At 60.9% G+C, this 16,936-nt stretch overlaps 1 protein-coding gene across 3 annotated transcripts; it reads right to left on the bottom strand.

The window, feature by feature from the left end:
• Nucleotides 1–2,069: 2,069 nt before the first annotated feature.
• On the bottom strand, nucleotides 2,070–13,157 carry Sh3bp1 (SH3 domain binding protein 1). Of its 3 annotated transcripts, none has more exons than XM_047550629.1 (18): nucleotides 12,827–13,157; nucleotides 11,595–11,637; nucleotides 11,292–11,396; nucleotides 10,173–10,249; nucleotides 9,821–9,932; nucleotides 9,659–9,735; nucleotides 9,110–9,251; nucleotides 8,767–8,835; nucleotides 8,541–8,631; nucleotides 7,994–8,139; nucleotides 7,277–7,388; nucleotides 6,870–6,951; nucleotides 6,693–6,773; nucleotides 5,892–6,008; nucleotides 5,112–5,209; nucleotides 4,657–4,810; nucleotides 3,925–4,019; nucleotides 2,070–2,186 (listed from the first exon to the last, which is right to left on the bottom strand). In XM_047550629.1, the coding sequence occupies exons 1-18, from the start codon at nucleotides 12,883–12,885 to the stop codon at nucleotides 2,104–2,106; spliced, it is 1,743 nt and encodes a 580-aa protein (XP_047406585.1). In that variant the 5' UTR covers nucleotides 12,886–13,157; the 3' UTR covers nucleotides 2,070–2,103. The 3 variants fall into 3 exon arrangements, with proteins under 3 accessions (XP_047406585.1, XP_047406582.1, XP_047406584.1); XM_047550626.1 differs by having other exon boundaries at nucleotides 2,070–2,814; nucleotides 12,827–13,155; XM_047550628.1 differs by lacking the exons at nucleotides 11,595–11,637; nucleotides 12,827–13,157 and having other exon boundaries at nucleotides 2,070–2,814; nucleotides 9,821–9,928; nucleotides 11,292–11,351.
• Nucleotides 13,158–16,936: the final 3,779 nt, after the last annotated feature.

Here is a 16,936-nt window from a genome sequence, read left to right as displayed (position 1 = left end):
TCCGCGGGCACGGCGCGCTCGCCCTACGTGCAGGCCAATCGGTGAGCCGGAAGGGCTAGGGGGCGGGGCCATAGCCTGGCCCGCGGCCAATGGGAGCAAGAGTCTTCGAGAGGAGGGCGGGTGTGAGCGTACGGGACTTGGAGAAGGGGCGGTACTGCTGCCGCCACCGAAAAAAAGGGACCAATGAAGAACCGACTTGGCCCTTAGCCCCGCCCCCTTGCTCTGCGGAGCCAGTCGAGGCTAAGTTTCAACTCCCACTAGCCCCTTAAACGGGTGGGAGGCTGGGCGACTGATGCTCTTTTTAACTAATAAGGAGCTAAGAAGAGAAAATGTGGAGCGAATAGTCTCGCGGTCGCCAGCCAATCACAAGCTTAGGAGAACCGGTTGCTAGGAGGAAAACAGATGCTAAGAGAGATGTTTTGGCTCAAATCTCATTGCCCTCCGGACCATGGACAGTCCGGTTCTGAGCAAAATCCTGAGAAAAGCGTTGGGACAAGAGGCACATGGTATCTTAGGCGGAGCGGGGTGGGGTGGGAGTGGGCCCTTGTCTAGGCCAGTGGTTCTCCACGCTGGGCGCGCTGTAGAGTCCCCTGGGAAACTTATTTTTTTAGATGTAATTTACATGTGGTAAGATGCTTATCTTAAATGTCAGTTCGATGCTTTTTATTTTTTTTGGGGGGGGGCGGTTTAGGAGTTATCCCCAGGGTCTCGCGCATGCTTTGCAAGCACTCTGAAAAAAAAAAATTATTTTGAAACACTGTCTCTCTCAGTTGACAAAGCTGACTTGGAGCTTGCCATCCTGCCTCAGCCTCCCCTGTAGCTGGGATTACAGACGTGAGCCACCATGCCTAGCAGTTTGATGACTCTTTATTTATTTTTGGTAATGGGGAATGAACCTAGGGGTGCCTTACACACTGAGCTACACCCCCAGTCCCTTTTATTTTTTTATATCGAGACAGTCTTGCTAAATTGCTGAGGGTGCTAAATTACTGAGGCTGGTCTCAAACTTTTTATTTTTCCTTTTAAAAAATTTATTCTTTTTAGATACACATGGAGTTTTAGAGTATATTTGACATTTTATACATACATGGAATATATCTTATTCTAATTACAATCCCATTCTTGTCTGGCCTCAAACTCCTGCCTCAGCCTCCTGAGCAGCTGGGATTACAGGCCTGGGCCACCATATCTAGTGGAGACTTAACCACTTTCTATTCCCCAATGCCCCAGGCCTTTTGCTTCTGACCTTTGTCTGGAACGTTTCTCCTCTTTCCTTCAGCTTTCTCACCTGGCTAGCTCCTGAAAGACTCTGCTTAGACATTGCCTCCTCCAGAAGACTTCCTTGATGAACCCCTCCCTGTACACACATCAGGGTCCGCTAGGTGGTCTCCCCTAACCAGGCTACTAATATAGGGTCGAGTGCCATGACACTTAAGCTCCTGGGTGCAGACCTGACTTGGGGAGCTGGCTCAGGGTTTGGCACAGAGCAGCCTCGGAGGAGAAGGCTGTGAATGGATCCATTCCTGCTCCTGGGGAGCCCTGCCTGCCTTCTCTCACCCTGGGGCCATGGGGATAGCAGGGGGGAACAGCAGTAGCAGCAGCCAATGCCATCAGGGGTGTCTGTGTCCAAGGGTGGTGCTTGGTGCTTACAGGAGTGTCCCCACTGATCCTTGGAACACTACCACTGTGGTGGGATTAAGACCGTCTCAGATGAGGAATGGGGCTCATCCAGGAGCTGGAGAAAACTGCCCAGCTGTGAGGAACCATCAGACCGAGTTCCTCGGCCCAGGCCCAGGCCCAGGCCTTGCTGTGTGACCTTAGCAGTCACTTCGTTCCCACCTCAGCTCCTCACCTGCAAGAACCAATGGCATCTGCTACTCTGGGAGAGTAGACAGAACTCATGCTCAGACCCGCAGTGCGCACCTTCCTGGAGGAAGCACTAACATTGGCTGCTACCATTCCAGACCGGAAGAAAGAAAGGAGGCAAAGGATTTCTCATTCTTCCCCTTTATGAAAGTGGTTTCTTTATTTTGAGGACAAAAAATAAAAACTATCGTTAGGGTAGCTGCTCCAGTTTTAACCAAAATAATTTATTTACCAGCCTTATAAAAATATATTGGTAAGAGAAAAATAAGTCCTGTGGGACAGGCAAGCCTGTCCTTCCTTCTGATGGCTTCCCTGGGACCCTGCCAGAGAGTGAGGAGTCAGGTGGGGGCCCAAGGTCTACGTTGGACGAGGAAAAGGCAATTTTTTGGAGGACCGTCCTGAGCCCTCCTGGCCATGGGGGCGACCCAGTGGGCAGTGAGGCACTTGTGGGGGGAAGGCTGGAAGCCCCCACCCCTTGAGAGGGGCGAGGCTGTCCTGGGAGGTCCAGGCAGAGAGGGAGGGGACATGGAGGGCCAGGCAGGGAGGAGCTGCCTGCTCATTCGGTCTCTGAGGCTAGGCCCCTGGGCCGGGGCTGAGGAGGCACAGCTGGGGGAGTGGGGACCCCACTGTCTTCTGTGGTCGCTCCCAGGTCCGCCTGTGCAGGCACGCCCGTGGAGACCAGGTCCGGGGAGGCTGGCCCCAGGGAGGCCAGGCTGGGCGAGGCTGGCGAGCGCCGGCTCTGGCGTCGGGCTGGCTGAGGGGGGACAGGGGGCAGTGGGGGTGGCACAGTGGGGGCCCGGAGGCTGCTACCCACCAGACGGCGGGGCAGAGCTCGGGGTGTCACGGGGCTGCCAGAGCCAGGGGACAGGGGTGGGGCTGGAGGGGAGGGGCGGGTGCCGGAGAGCTGCGGAGGCGGCATGGTGGGCCTGGCAGGTGCCGGGCGCTTGGCTGCGAAGGAAGGAGGGGACCAGGTCAGGTGGCCATCTGTCCCCCTCAGGGCTCTGCATTCCCACCCCCTCTGCCAGGGACTTCTCAGCTGGCCGTGTCCTCTGGGTCGTCGTCGGCACTCACCCCTCCAGGCCCTGTGCTACCCGTTGCTCTGACACAGCTGTTTTTACCTCTTCACAAACTAGTCCTCCAAGGTCACCTGGATCGCTCTCTCTCCTGCTCGCTGCCTGCATCACCCTCACTGGAACAACCCCCTGTGGCCACCTTGGCAGCCCGGCTAGCGCAGGGGAGGAAGGTCTAGGTGCCCAGCTGATTGACGTGCACCGCCTATCGCCGTGACACTTGGGTCTTGGTCCCTTCCTCGTGGAAGCCCCGGCTCTCAGAGACCCCGCCGCACAGCTCTGACCCCGAAGCAGCCGAGGGCTGGGCGGCCAGGAGGTCTGACTCTGGCCCTAGCTGCACTGGCTGGGATCCTGGGGTGACTCTCTGCTCTGAGCAAACTCCTTCCCCTCTCCAGGAAGGTCTCTGCATGGCCTGGTGGCCCTGCCGCTGCTCTGGTGACTCCCAGCCTACGGAGTGTGGCCTGGGCGGGGAGGGCCCCCAAGTGTGAACGGTCCTGGCGAGGAACCCCCACCCAACCCCTGACCCTCTCGCCAGCCAGCCTGGCCAAGTTGACAGGCAAATGCCCCAGCGGGGCCCAGGGGCGCTCCCCATCTGCCCCCACCTCCTCCCCTTAAAGACGCCCTGCCCCTCTGCCCTCTGTGACCTGCAGGCTTTCTGGGGGCCAGGACACCCCATGCTCACGCTGGCTAACCTCTCCAGCGGCTTGTGTGCCTGAGCCCCACTCCCCTGCAGCCCCCGTCATTCACCACACAGCCTCCAGGGTAGTGCGGATACTGTGCCTCCTCACAGAAGATGAGGCTGAGGCTCAGGCAGGTGACATCACCTGCCTAAGGTCACAGAATTGGAATTTGAACCCGGACTGCCAGGAGGCAAAATGTGGGCTTCTATCCACCTCTGTTCCTGGCCCTGATGGTCTGAAGCCGTGAGCTGGACTGGGGCTGCCCACCTCTGCCCCCTTCCCTCTGCCCACAACCCCAGATAACTCACTCCTCCGAGCCATGTCCTCTGCTGGGGCAGCTGTCTCTGGGGGGCTCCTGTTGACCTTGGGGGATGCTGGTCTGGGTGGAGCCTCGGACTCTGTCCTGCCAAGGGAAGGAGAGAGGCAGGGTCAAGCTTGCCTAGCTCCCAGAAGTTACCCGAATCATGGGGAGACTTCCAACTGTCGGGCAGAGTTGGGTCCCCCAGACTCACTCCCATCACCTGTGTCTGTAATGGGGATCTGTCCCCAGGATGGGTCCCCTGGGAAGACGGCATTAGCCATGTTTTGAGGGCTCTGAGCCCCTGTCTGCATGTGACCTTGTGGCCTGGAATATGAGCTCTAGGGACAGCATTTGATTGGCTCGTCCGAGGAAATTCATGGTGGACCAGGCAGTCTGGGTTCCGGCTATGGAGCAGACGCCCATGAAGTTCTTCCAGACTAAAGGGGCAGGGAGAAGACTAGAAGGTGTTAACCAATTCTAGAAAGGTCACCTCCCAGTTACCTGAATCCCCAGGGCCTGAGGCAGTGCTTGGCATACAGTAGGTGCTCAGTAAACAGTCACACGCCACACCAAGGCTGAGAGCTGCGCCTCTGTGTCTCCACCCACCCACTCCAAACTGGGAGACCAGGTCTTTGTTTCGAAAACGCTAATAATTCCATTTCCTAAATCCCAAGAGATGATGCCTCTGGCTGATGTGTGCAGGGCCAGCAGAAGGCCACGCAGGCCCGTCCATCCTAACCTTTCCTTGGGGGCCGCTGAAGCCGGGGCTGGGGCCAGGGTGGCAGCTGCGGTGGGCACAGCTACAGGTGGCAGCTCCTCGGAGGCAGGCCTGTCGCTGACCTTGTCCTGGGGGGTGAGGGCCGAGAAGAGGCCTGACACGTTGAAGTTGATATCTGGAGACGGAAGGAGCGAGTCTCAGGTCCAGGGTCTCCGCCAGTCTCTCAGGGTCAAGGCCGCTGTCCCTTTCCCTGAAAGATCTGGGCTGTGCTTCACCTTCCCACCCCATGTGAGCTTGGCCACGGTCCCAAGAGGTCGACAGCATCACCCTCATTACACAGAAGAGAGACTGAGGCTCAGAGAGGAGGAGTCTCTCGGTGAGCTCCTGGGGCTACCGGGGACTGAGGCTGGGTGTGGGGGACCCGGAGCTGGGAAGTGGGGTGACCATGGAGGCATCCGCAAGGGCAGGCACTTGACCTCCAGGGAAGAGGGTGTCCGCGTTCTGTATCAGCGCCTCCACCACGCCCACCACCTGGATGGAAGACACTGAGGCTGCGTCCAGCTGGGCCTGGTCCCTGGCACAAAGCGGGAGATGAAGAGGGTCATCCACTAGGTATAGTTTCAGCGGCCCTCCTCTGGCCCTGTGCTGGGCACTGGGGACGCAAGGAGGAATGAATCACGTTGAGGCCCAGGCCTCAAAAAGTTCAGACCATCAGTTGAAGAAACACGTATCACTTCCCTGTCCTTCACCCCAGACAGACATCACTAGTCAATCATGGGCCCCTCCCCACCACTCCTGGGTCCCGCAATCGATGTCAGCACATGGGATGAAATCTTTGTGCCATCTGTGGCCCGGTAAGTAGTGATGGTTTCTCTCTTACCACAGTACTCTACAGTTTATAAACACTTCCCAGTTCATTATCTCATCTAGTTTCCAAAACAAAAACCTCTGAAGTTTGTAAAATTTCTCCCTAATTGACAGTGGAAAAAGCAGAGGTCCTTCCTCAACTTCCCAAGGCCCATCTGGAAGATCGGGGTGGACTAGAACCAGAGTTCCCAGCCCCGGCACCAGGTCGCCAGACACCCATCACCACCAGTACCCAGAGTTCCTGTCTCCACAGCAACTCACAGCAGCCTTGGGAAGCAGTAGCTCAACCCACTCCACAGATAGGGAAACTGAGGCCCAGCACAATGAACGGCCGGTGGCTGGGGAGGGGCATGCCTCCCGCCTGGTCCCACCTGGCCTACAGCCCTCACCCTTCTTTCTCGGGCGGCCACAGCAGGTTGGGCCCCAGGACGATGGCGATGTTGCCCGGCGTCATCTTGTTCACCTCCTGCTCCTTCGCCAGCAGTGCCAGGAACTTCATCAGGTACCTGGGGCATGAGGTTGGCTTGGGCCAGGCCACAGACCCCCACTGATGCCTCTGCCCGAGAATTTCCCAGCCCAGGGTTTCCAAACAGTTGGAAGGCACCACACAGGAGGGCTTTGTGCGGATTTGTCTCGTTTTTACAATACGGGAGGTCCAGCCCAGGGGCACTTAACCACTGAGCCACTTCAGCAGCCCTTTTTATTTTTTATTTTTTTTAGACAGGATCTCGCTGAGTTACTTAGTGCCTCACTGAGTTGCTGAGGCTGGCTTCGAACTTGAGATCCTCCTGCCTCAGCCTCCTGAGCCACTGGGATCGGGGACGCATGTCATCGCATCTGGCTGATTTTAAACTTTTAATACCTAAATTAGCTGGCCCGCTTATCGAGTGCCAACGATGTGCTGGCAAGAGCTTGGACGAGGATCCTCCCAGCTACCCTTGAGGTAGGGACTTAATGACCAGATGCTGACACTAGGCCTAGGGCCACAGTGGCAGGGGCGGGGCGCGGCTTCAAGGGAGGAAGGGATTTGTTTGTTTCAACACGACTATACCAAGAAATATGTCCAGTCCATCGAGGCTGTATTTTTAGAAACACTGCTTAGGACACAGTGGCAGACCTGGACTGAGGCCCAGGGCTCCTGAGTCCCAGCTAGTGTCTGGCTGGGGACGGCCAGAGGTGGCCGGGCTCACCTGAGGTTGCTGAGGTTCTCGCGGGGCAGGCGGTGGCAGGCTTCTCCCAGGGCCTCCAGCCGGGCTGCAGGGTCCTTCAGGCTGAAGAGGGAGAGCGACCAGTGAGCAGCCCTGGCCCGCCGCCTGCAGCCGCCTGCAGCCGCCTGCAGCCTCCTCCTCTCCGTCCCAGGTCCTCACCTGGCTGCCCTCATCCAGTCATCATAGAGGTCAAAGGTCATCAGGGGTTCCGGCAGCTCCCGGAGATAGGACTTGAGGGCACCTGGAAGGAGCAGGCTAAGTTCAGAGGCAGCCCCCCAAATGGCCTCCCTGCACCCCAGAACCCAGCTCTCTCTGTGTGGGAGGGACCCCCAGCCCTTGTTCACACCGACACGTTGGGTCTGATAGCTCCTTGGGGACACAAGCCCTCTGGACAAAATGCTTAGTGATCTCGTCCCTGGAAAGCGTACTTCAGGGCTCATCAGGAGCAGGAACGCCGTGTGTCCGTATGGTAAGAACAGGTCTTAAAGCCAAACTGCCAGGGGATTATTTCAGGCAGCTTTGCCCTGGCCCACGTCCCCACTCCTGCCCCGGGTTCCATCAGGCACCTGCCACGGCGTGGGGGTCCGAGCAGAACTCCTCCAGGCTGCAGGGGTCCGAGGCCATCGTCTGCTTGAGGCGCTTCAGCACTGAGGCCCCTGCGGCCAGCCGGAAGAGGCCCTGGGGTGCAGGAGCGGGCAGGTGAGGGTCTCGGAGAGGGAGCAGGACAGGAGGCGCTGGCCCCCTCGCGACCCGGGGCAGCTGCGGCCCTACTGGTTGGTGGGCGGGGTGCATGCCAGCATCTGACCCTTCCCACCCTCACGGCCAGGCTGGAAGCCCAGGGGGAGCTGGGAAAGCTGTGGACAGGAGACTGGTGGGGGCAGGAGGCAGAAAGGAGGCTCAGGCCAGGTGGAAGGCCGCGTCTTTTATTTCCGGGCATTTTCCCCGTATGAGTCTATTCTTGGGAAAAGGCCAATGTACCAACAATGCTAAGGTGCAGGGGACAGATACAGGCCAGCGTGTGACAGGGACGGCACTGTGGAGCCCCTGGTGGCGGTGCGGCCTCCTCCTGAGACGGGGCAGGTTTACCTCTTTGTCTCTATCTCCCCCTTGGAAAAAGAGCCATGAGGTCTCCCTCCAGGGCTGGTGGGGACATTCACTGGAGCACCACTATGTGGGGGCAACAGGGGGCCGGGCCTTCTCTGGGGCCTGGGCTCAGCGGGGACGCACGGACCGCAGGGCAGCGGCCTGAGGCCCAGCACCCCCCCCGCGGCCGGCAGTCCCACCTCCTCCTGCATGCCCTCAGAGAGCAGCATTAGGACGCAGGCCTCGATGGGCAGGGCGATGTCCCGGGCCAGCTCCTGCAGGTGGCTTGCCAGTGACACCCCGTACACCCTGGAGAAGGGGGCGGCCGTCATCGAGGGGGAGGGGTCTGCAGGGATGAGACAGGTCAGAGACCCAGGGTCCTCCTGCCCCTGGGCTGTCCGTCCAGGGCAGACAGGCACCCCCAGCATCCTCAGGTGGCACCACCTTGCACCCAATGCCACGTACCCTTGGAAACCACCCATGGTACTCTGGAGCTGGCCACTGCCCCTGCCTGGGCCGGGCCCCCTCTCCTCCCGGACTCCTAGGTCTCCAGGCTCTGGCCTGCCCTCATTCCATCCTCCACACAGTGGCTCGAGCAATCTGTCCACACAAACCTAACCCAGACCACCCTGCTCCCAACTCAACCATGGCTCCCTATTGCCCGCCCTTCAAGATGAGGTGCAAGCTTCTTAACTGGCTCTGAGCAGGGCACAGTTGGGATTGTGGGGTCGGCCAACCTGTCCCCACCTGCTTGACTGTGGTTGTCCCTCAGCTCAGCCAGGGCTGTGTCCAGTGAGGTCAGCGACCTACGATGGTAATCAGCCTGAATCTCCAGCAGCTGTGGGGAGAGACATCCCAAGGGAAGTGAGGGAAGCTGAGAAGGATCCGCAGAGCAGATCCCCCCCATCTTGAAGGCCCTGGCCCTTCCTCCACCCTCGGGGCAGAGATGGTGGAAGCCAGGCCTTGGACTCACGTGAATGAAGTAGTTGGCATATGAGTCCTCCTTGGTGGCAAAGTGGTACAGATCCGCCAAGTACTCATCCTTGGGACAGAGAGGGGAGGGCTTATGCCAGGTGAGGCTGGGGGCATTTGCCTGTCACTCACTCGTTCAGCGAACACACTGTGAGCTGCCTCCCAGGGGTTGCGCACGGGCGCAGACAGATGAGCTCATGAGGTAATGGCCACGCACGGATTCTGCGCCTGACTGCCCAGATTCAAAGCCCAGCCCCTGCTTCCTAGCTGTGCAGCCTTGGGGAAGTCATGTCACCTCTCTGAGCTTCCGTTTCCTTATCGGTGAATGGGGACGGTGCCCTCACCTTGCACTGTTCCACTTTCCTCTTCAGCTCCTCCTCCTCCTCCTTCAGCGTCTCCACCTTGTTGGCTGTGGTGGCGTGGCTGTGGCCTCCAGGGCCGCCCAGGCCTGGACTGCTGCCCGAGTTTTTGGCTGCCTGGGTGAGCCTGGGGATGATCCCAAGGTGGGGTGGTCACCGGCCCCACTCTATGTCCAGAGCCAAGTGTCCCCTCCACACACCTGACCACGGGACACTAGGATTTGCAGACACAAATCTTGGGCCTCTTCCCAGCCTGGGCCAGAGTGCTCTGGGGCGACCCCTGGTGTTAGGTGTGGTGATTACAACCACTCGACTCCAGGGAGCAGGATGGGCCTCCTGCCATCCAGGGATCTTGGAGATTGCTGGTGTGCTAGACTTCAGGGTCACCCGTGACACTGGCTGTCACCAGCACACGCACAGCCTCACGTGCACCCTCCCCACACGTGTTCCCGTGGCCCAGCCATGGGCACAAGCACACACTCTCCCCAGGGGCCTCTCGTCTCCTAGTGTGGCCTGACCGGTAGGGGCTCCCACCTGCCCTTGAGGCTGTTCCAGTCTGACACCAGCTTCTGCAGGCTCTTCTTGTGCTTAAGGATGGCTGGCAGCTCCTCCTGGCGGCAGGCACGGGAGGGTCACTGGGCTGAGGGAGGGCGCGAGGAGCTGGGGAAGGTGGGCCTGGGGCGGGGGCAGGGTCACCTCACTCAGCCTGCTGAGTGGCTGCAGGACATCCCGCTCCAGGGTCATCTCAAACTCAGCCAGGATGCGGGCCAGCTGGTTCTGGATGGCACAGCTCATCTCCAAGGCCTTCCTGTGGACGCAGCGCCTGTGGGCCAGGTCCCCAGCCCCCCGCCCCATCCGGAACACTCGGCGGGGCTCCCTCCCAGCACTTCCTGCCCCTCCTGTGGCTCCTCAGGCTCTCAGGCCTGCTACCCTCACTGACCAGGACCCTGTCTCCACCTTTCGTGGGGATGCCCTGCTGACCTGGACTCCTCCCAGCCCAGGGTCACTTTCTAGTATCCTCAGTGAGGGCTGGGTCCCATCTGCTCACCCCATGCTGGAGTCGGGGTCCAGCTCCTTGAAGCTCTCGGCCATGGTGGTGGACAGGGCCATGAGCGGAAGCTTCTTCTGCAGGGCAGGTGCGGTGGCATGAGTGCACTGCCCCCCACCCTGCCTGAGCACCACAGGTGAGCCCCAGGCAGGGGCAGGGAACCCAGGACGGCCAGTCACAGGCCATAGTGGAAACCAAATGACAAGGACGGAGGGGGTGACATCTGCCTATAACCACATACAGCACCCCCCATCTGAGGCCCCCTTTCCGCCCCTTCTAGAAGTCACTTGAGTGGCAGGAAGGAATGACCAAGTCCCATCACAGACTAGGAAACTAATGCACAGAGAGGGCAGGGACTTACCCAAGGTCACACAGTTGGGGGAAGAAAAGGAGGAGGAGCTGGCCTTGGAGGGGGACTCTTTCCCCTGCCCCAGTATAGCAGATGGCTGACCTGGCCACTGCTGAGCCCTGAGCTCAATGCCCCCATGGTACCCTCTTGCCACCCCCACGTCCTGGCCACACTGGATCGTTGACCAACTCCAAAACACGTCGTCGCCCATGCTCCCGCCTGGAGTGACAGAGAGCACCTAGCTTCGGGACCAGAGACCAGAGGTCAGACCTTAGTCTGTCCCTTGCTGGCCATGTGATCTTGGGTGAGGGACTTTAGCCCTGTTTCCTCATTTGCAAAGCAGCATCTCGCCAGAGTTGCTTTGAGCAGTCAGGGACCTGGGCACGATCAGATCCGAGCAGCAGAGCGGTCGTCACTGATCAAAAAGAGCTGTCTGTGTCGATTAATACCAGCGAGTGTCCCTCAGATCCGGCGTGAATGCCCTCCCTTCAGGAGGCTGCCAGTGGAGACTGCTCTGTGAGCTGACTGGACAGAAAAGTTGAGGTGCTGCCCGAGGCCAGCGTGGCTCACAGGGATGGTGCAGAGGGCAGGGGGTCTGAAGGGATGGGGAAGCCCTGGCTTTCAGGAGTGAGGTGCCCCTGGGGCTGTGGGACAGAGCGGTCTGTGACCTGGTAGCAGAGCTTCCCGCTGGCAAGGGAGACCCCAGTCTGACCTCGGCCCGGCAGTGGACAGGGGTCTCCTGCCCAGACCTCCCAGGGCCCCCCACTCACCACCCGCTTGTCCATGTCGGCCCCACTCTGGCCCTGCAGACAGGCCTGCAGCCGTTTGTGGACATTGTGGGCTGCTCGCTTGGCGGGCTCCAGCCGCTGCTCCACCTGGGAGGGACATGTGGCTGTGGACCGCGGGGTGGCTGTCCTCCCTCCCGGCCCTGCTGTCTCCTGCCCCAGCAGGAACTGCTCTTCTCTTTCCTCCTGGGGTCCCCACAGCCAGCCCCAGGGGAATGACTGCGGCGGGCCAGCCCGTCCCCAGGGCCTCTGCTCGGGCCTGCCTCCCTGGCGCGCCCAGGCACGTACCTGCAGCAGGTCCTCACCCAGGAGCTCGGCAGTCTCGGGTGTGCTGGGGGTGGGGGCAGCTGGTTAGGAACCCCTGCCTCCCGGCCCCGCCCCCACAGGGCACCTGGACCCCACTTGCTCCCAGTGCCTCTCCCAGGTGGGGCCACCCTGGGTGACCTGACTGCCTGGTCCCAGTGGAGCACATTCCATGGGGCGGGAATAGGACACATGGCGTTCCTCCTCCGCCGGGGGTTGTGTCCTGAGAGGGTGGGCCAGAGAAACAGACTGGGGGTGGGAGAGCCCCAGGGCCCTGCTGCGGGTCGCAGGGGCAAGGCTTCTTTTCTGCCCACCTCGCAGATGGTCAGCCTGCCTGGAAAGAGGAGGCCTAGGCCAGCCCTGAGAACGGGAAGTGTGGGAGCAGGGCCTCCTGGGCTGTTGGGCACACAGGACTCTGGATGGTGGCTGTGTGTGGGGGGGGGTTGGCTCTGGGTCCCTGACAGGAGACTCACAGGGACGCTGAGGCCCCAAGCAGGGTGGCCTGGCTGCCCAGGTGCACACAGGCAACTGTGCCAGTATGAGACTAGAACAGGTCTCTGGACACCCGTCCCCTCCCCTGGGACCACAGAATGGGGAACTCAGAGGCTGGGGAAGGAGCAGAGGACAGGCCCTCGAGCCTCCTCAAACTTCCGGCCTCTGCTTCCACCAGTTCAGGGGGGGTGGGGGGAGGGTCCCGGAGAACAGGGGACATTTCCACCTGGGCTGGGGAAAAGCAGAAGCAGGACAGAGAAGCAGGAGGCCCGTGGGTAGGAGGAGGGGCAGGACAAGAACAGGAGGCTCCTCTGCCAGATCAGGACTGGGTCTGTTCCCCTCTCCCAAGGCCTGGGTCCCTAATCTGCCCTTCCCCTCCCCCACCCAACAGCCAGAAGTGGTTAACTGTCCCCATTGTCCAGAGGGGACAAGTGAGGCCAGGGAGGACCGATGGCTCCGAGGCTGAGGAGGCAGGGAAGAGCCAGCGTCCTTGGTCTGGGCGCAGTGTTCCCCGGCTGCCCCTCCAATCCGGCTGGGGCGGCCCTTTCCCCAGAGGCCAGTTCTGCCTGCGAGCCGGAGGCGATCGGTGGCGGGGAGAGAGGGCAGGGCTCTGGCGTCGGAGGGCGGCTGCCCAGCTGTCCCCGCCTCCCCCACCCGTCCCCCACCCTCCTGCGCCCCCTCGGGTCCTGCGCGGCGAGCGCGGGGCTGGAGAGGGAGTCACTCACCGTCCCAGGCTGCCGGTCTGGGCCAGCTGCCGCATGCGGTGCAGCTGCCGCTTCATCATCCTGGGGCCGGCCGGGGCGCGGGGTCACCGCGGGGGTCGTGACGGGCACCGGGCGCTGCCTCCCGCGCGCCTGGCCCGGATGGGTGGGCGGCGCTCGGCTTCCTGGGCCGCCGCGCGCCCGGCTCCCTCCTCCCGCCGACTCCGCCCCCGGCCCCCAGGTCACTCCTCTCTCCGAGTTTGTCGTCTCGCTCTCCCCCGACTTCCGGGCCCCCAGCGACCCTCGGCCGCCCCGCGTGTGTCCCGCCGGCCGGCCGCCCGCAGTCCCCAGGTCGTGCGCCCGGCCCCGCCCCGCCCGCCCCGCCCGTGGCGGGAAGCAGGTAAGCCGGCCGCTGCCACCGCCCTGGCCGCCGCCGGCCCGGCATAAGAACAACCTTTGCACCCCTCTTAAAGGAGAAGGAGGGCTCCAGCCTAGCAGGGAGGCCCAGGACAGGGGCCTTTCTGACCCGCGCCGGCCCGTGGGACGGGCAGAGGGATGCGTCCCCCGGCTCCCTGTCCCGAGTACCTCTGACCGCCGCTGCCCCTGCTGGCAGGGTGGCTGGCTGGGAGCTTTGACTTCTGGGACCACCGGCTGCTGTGTCCCTGGGACGAATCCCTAGTGCACCCTGTCCTGGCCCTGCCCATCTGCTCCTCTCAAACCCTGCTCCTGTCCCCCTGTGAGGGACCTCAGCAGGGACTGTTTTTTGCATCTACAAAGCCCCCTCTCCTCTCATTCCTCCTGGAAAATGTCCCCAACCTCTGCCTTGCCTGTTTGTAAGTGGATGATGTGGGTGCTGCTCTGACCCCCAATTCAGTAGGAGCCATTTCTGTGATCCTTCATGTTAAGGGGTACCGGCTGGTGAGTACAGGACAAGCGCCACCGGGAAATGGCTGTCCTTTCTCTGCCCGGTGTGGCCCACAGGCATCAGGGACCCCGCAGGCTGGGGAGGGTGCACAGGAGCCGTGGTCAGGAACTGAGGGGCTCCTCCCAGCAGCTCTCCCAGCCAGGAGCCCCCCATGTGGAATCCTGACCCCAGGAGCAAAGGCTCAGGCCTGGCAAGGCGATCCCTCCCCGCCTCCTTTTCCCATCAGATAGGCTGCTAGCCAGCGACTGTGGGGAGGGGTGATAAGGGGTTCTAGAGAGGGAGAGGGCTTGGGGAAGCTTTGGTGAGCAGTAAAAATGCATGGCTTTCTAAATGTGGGGCAGGGTTTGGGATGTCCGGGTTCTGGTCCTGACCTTCCACCTTCCCCACCAGCCAGTCCTAGAACTTCCTTATCTCAGCAATGAGATAAGGCTCAGTTTTCCTTATCTCTGTAATGGACACAACCTGTTGGCTGTAGCCTTGGACGCTGAAGATTCCCAAGCCGGCAGCCTGACCTGAGGTGCCAACTCTCCCACCCTGGGGAAGCCTCTGGACCCTGCAATGTGCCTGTCCTCTTCCAGGGCAACCTCCAGCCAGACTGCATTGGACCTGGGCTTGTCCAGTTGCTCATCTGGTCTGAAGGTCCCTGAGGGCAAGGCCTGGCTTCTACCTCTTCCCTGGCTCTGGTCAGTCCCCATGAACTTAGCAGCAGCTTCTGTGGAACAACCAGCATCATATCAGGCCATCCCCTCTAGCTGGACCTAGGGGACGTCTGGTTCTGACCTGGCCAGGGCTGCTGAACCTATCTCTTGGCGGGGTGACGGGTGTGTTTTAGTTCCTCTCTTGTCACACTGGACTGTTGAACATAGAAGGCTGGATGCCCCAAAGGTTGGGTCAGAAGCTGTTCCTCGGAAGGATGTTGTAATCGGAGCTGTGGATGCAGTTGCAACAGTGAACGCAGGGATCAGGGCTTTTTAGAAATACAGGTGCAGAAAGGTCTGAGGTCAGCAGCCAACCCCTCCCGCGTCCCTTTCTTAACCTGGAGGCGTGTTGACTTGTGTGGATCTACACCAGGTTGGGCCTTCCCCTGGGGAGGGCCTGGCATTCCATGCGGAATCTTTGGGTGCCACAGTCCTAGGAGACCAGTGGGCACTACTGACTGGAATGGCTAAAGAGGACCTGGCACCAACGACACGGCGAGGATAGAGGCCCAGCTTCGCCTCTCACTGAATGACCTTGGGCAAGAGAGTTCGCCTCCCTGCCTCGCGTCCGTGGTGGATGGACCACATGGCTGGGAGGATTAAATGCATTTATGTGGAGAATGTGAGAAATGTGCCCCGTGCTATCCCTGGTCGCACTGTTATTCAGCCCACCAAAGCCCAGGGTGGAAGCAGCCTTCCCGGCTCCTCAGCTACCCCTCCATGAGCCTGCTGCCTCTGGACGTGCCTCCGCACGCACACCTCCAGTGAGGCTGGTGTCTTTGTCCTCATTTTTCGGATGAGGTTGCAGCTGCTGGTCCGGGCCCCTCGCTGGCTAAGCGGCAGTGGCGCCACAGAGGGCAGCTCTGCCATCCCCAAAGCCTGCGCTGCTTTCCTTTCCTCCTAGCACTGCCTGGAAACTCCGCTAGTCCCGGCCCTTGCCCCTGCGGTAGCCATGGCCACCTGGAGGGCCCCAAGTCTTGGCACAGATTTTTCTGCACAAACGTGCGAAGAGAGTGGTGTCTGCCGGCGAAAACAGGATGTGGGCGGCAGCGTGGCTGGCGTGGGGTTGGCAGCAGCAGGGTCAACATCCCTTCTTGGACACTTGTACAAATTGCTAGTTTGTGGTCAAACTGGCACTGCCCTGTGTGGCCTCTGCCCAGAGCAGCTGGGCACCCGCTTGCTTTCTGGGGCTCTGTACCTCGTTTGCTCGTGCCCCCAGCCAAAAGAACTTTCCAGGAACTCTGGGGTGGGGCTGAGGCACAGGGACTCATCAGTAGCCCTTGATAGTCCCCTGGACCCCGGCTCCAGTCCAGGCCAACAGAGGCCGAGGGCAGCACAGAGGCAGGAGTGCTCTGTGGACACCTCTCTAGACTGTTGACGCAGACTCCGGCTGCACGTGTGGCCTCCAGGGCTGGGCCCAGGAAGTTCTGAGACCTAATGGAGCGGGCAGGTGGAGTGCCAGGGCAGGCCGGCTCTCATCTGCCTCACGGGTCCTGTGCCCTGGCTAGAAGGCTGAGACCGAGGGGCCTGGGGGCTCCCCGTTGCCCTTCGCATCTGTGAGCAGGTGAGCAGCATGCTGCGCTTACTGAGAAATTCACTGATGGCCCTGGCCGGTGGCGGAAGTGTGACTTCGAGGTCTGGGAAGTCCCATCGGTCTTGGCGTGGTGGTGGGTCACCCTTCAGGAGAAGAGTTGCTTCCCCTGAGTGCCCTGCTCACCCGGCTCCAGACCTGCCTAAGCGACATACAGGGGTCTTCCAAGTAGTGGGGACAGGAGCCCATCCTCTGTCAGAACCTGCCAGGACCCTCAGACTGCCATTAGCTCATGCCCTGCCCTGCCCTGCCCCACCCTTAGGGTGCCACGCTGAGTTCTGGATCCCAAGTCCCTGCCAGCTTGGGCCGAGGACAGGCCCGGCCTTGCATGGGGGCAGCTCAAGACGACTGGCATGCCAGGCAGCAATGGGTGGACTAGGAGAGGAGGGCAGAGGGCCTGAGAGATGGAAGCAGCCTGGGGCCTTTGGCTCAGGGACTTCTCCCAGGGGCCTTTTGGCCCAATGGGCCAGAAAGGGAAGCGGGTTGCTCAGTCACACAAGCCAGTGCCGCAGCTGGAACCAGCCTCAACTCCTTAGCTCACAGTCCCATGTCCCCAAGCCAATGTGAAACCCTTCAGTGGCCAGTGATACCACTGTGCTTGAGAGGTGACCCTGAGACCCCAGGTGGGCACCGCAGGCACCTTCCAGCTGGAGTCCAGAGAAGGGGAGCAGGATGAGGTTGTGGGGCCATGTCCAGGTGGGACACAGGAGTCACAGGGTAGAGACCTGAAAGAGGCGCCTGTGGGGCCAGAGTCTCCTGTCACCCTGTGCCCCCAGCGTGGGCCTGGCAGAGGGGTCCCTCTGCTGACGAGTGCTAGAGCCCCCGGCTAGAGCTGGTGTTCTCTGCAGACAGGGCTCAGCAGCCAAGTTCAGAGCAGGAAGCACTCGATTAGACCACGTGGAAATAGTTTGTTGAGTGGG

This window comes from Sciurus carolinensis, chromosome 4, assembly GCF_902686445.1.
Source record: "Sciurus carolinensis chromosome 4, mSciCar1.2, whole genome shotgun sequence".
NCBI classification, from domain to species: domain Eukaryota; kingdom Metazoa; phylum Chordata; class Mammalia; order Rodentia; family Sciuridae; genus Sciurus; species Sciurus carolinensis.
The sequence above is the reverse complement of the archived record's forward strand: the minus strand, read 5'-3'. Positions and strand labels throughout refer to the sequence as shown.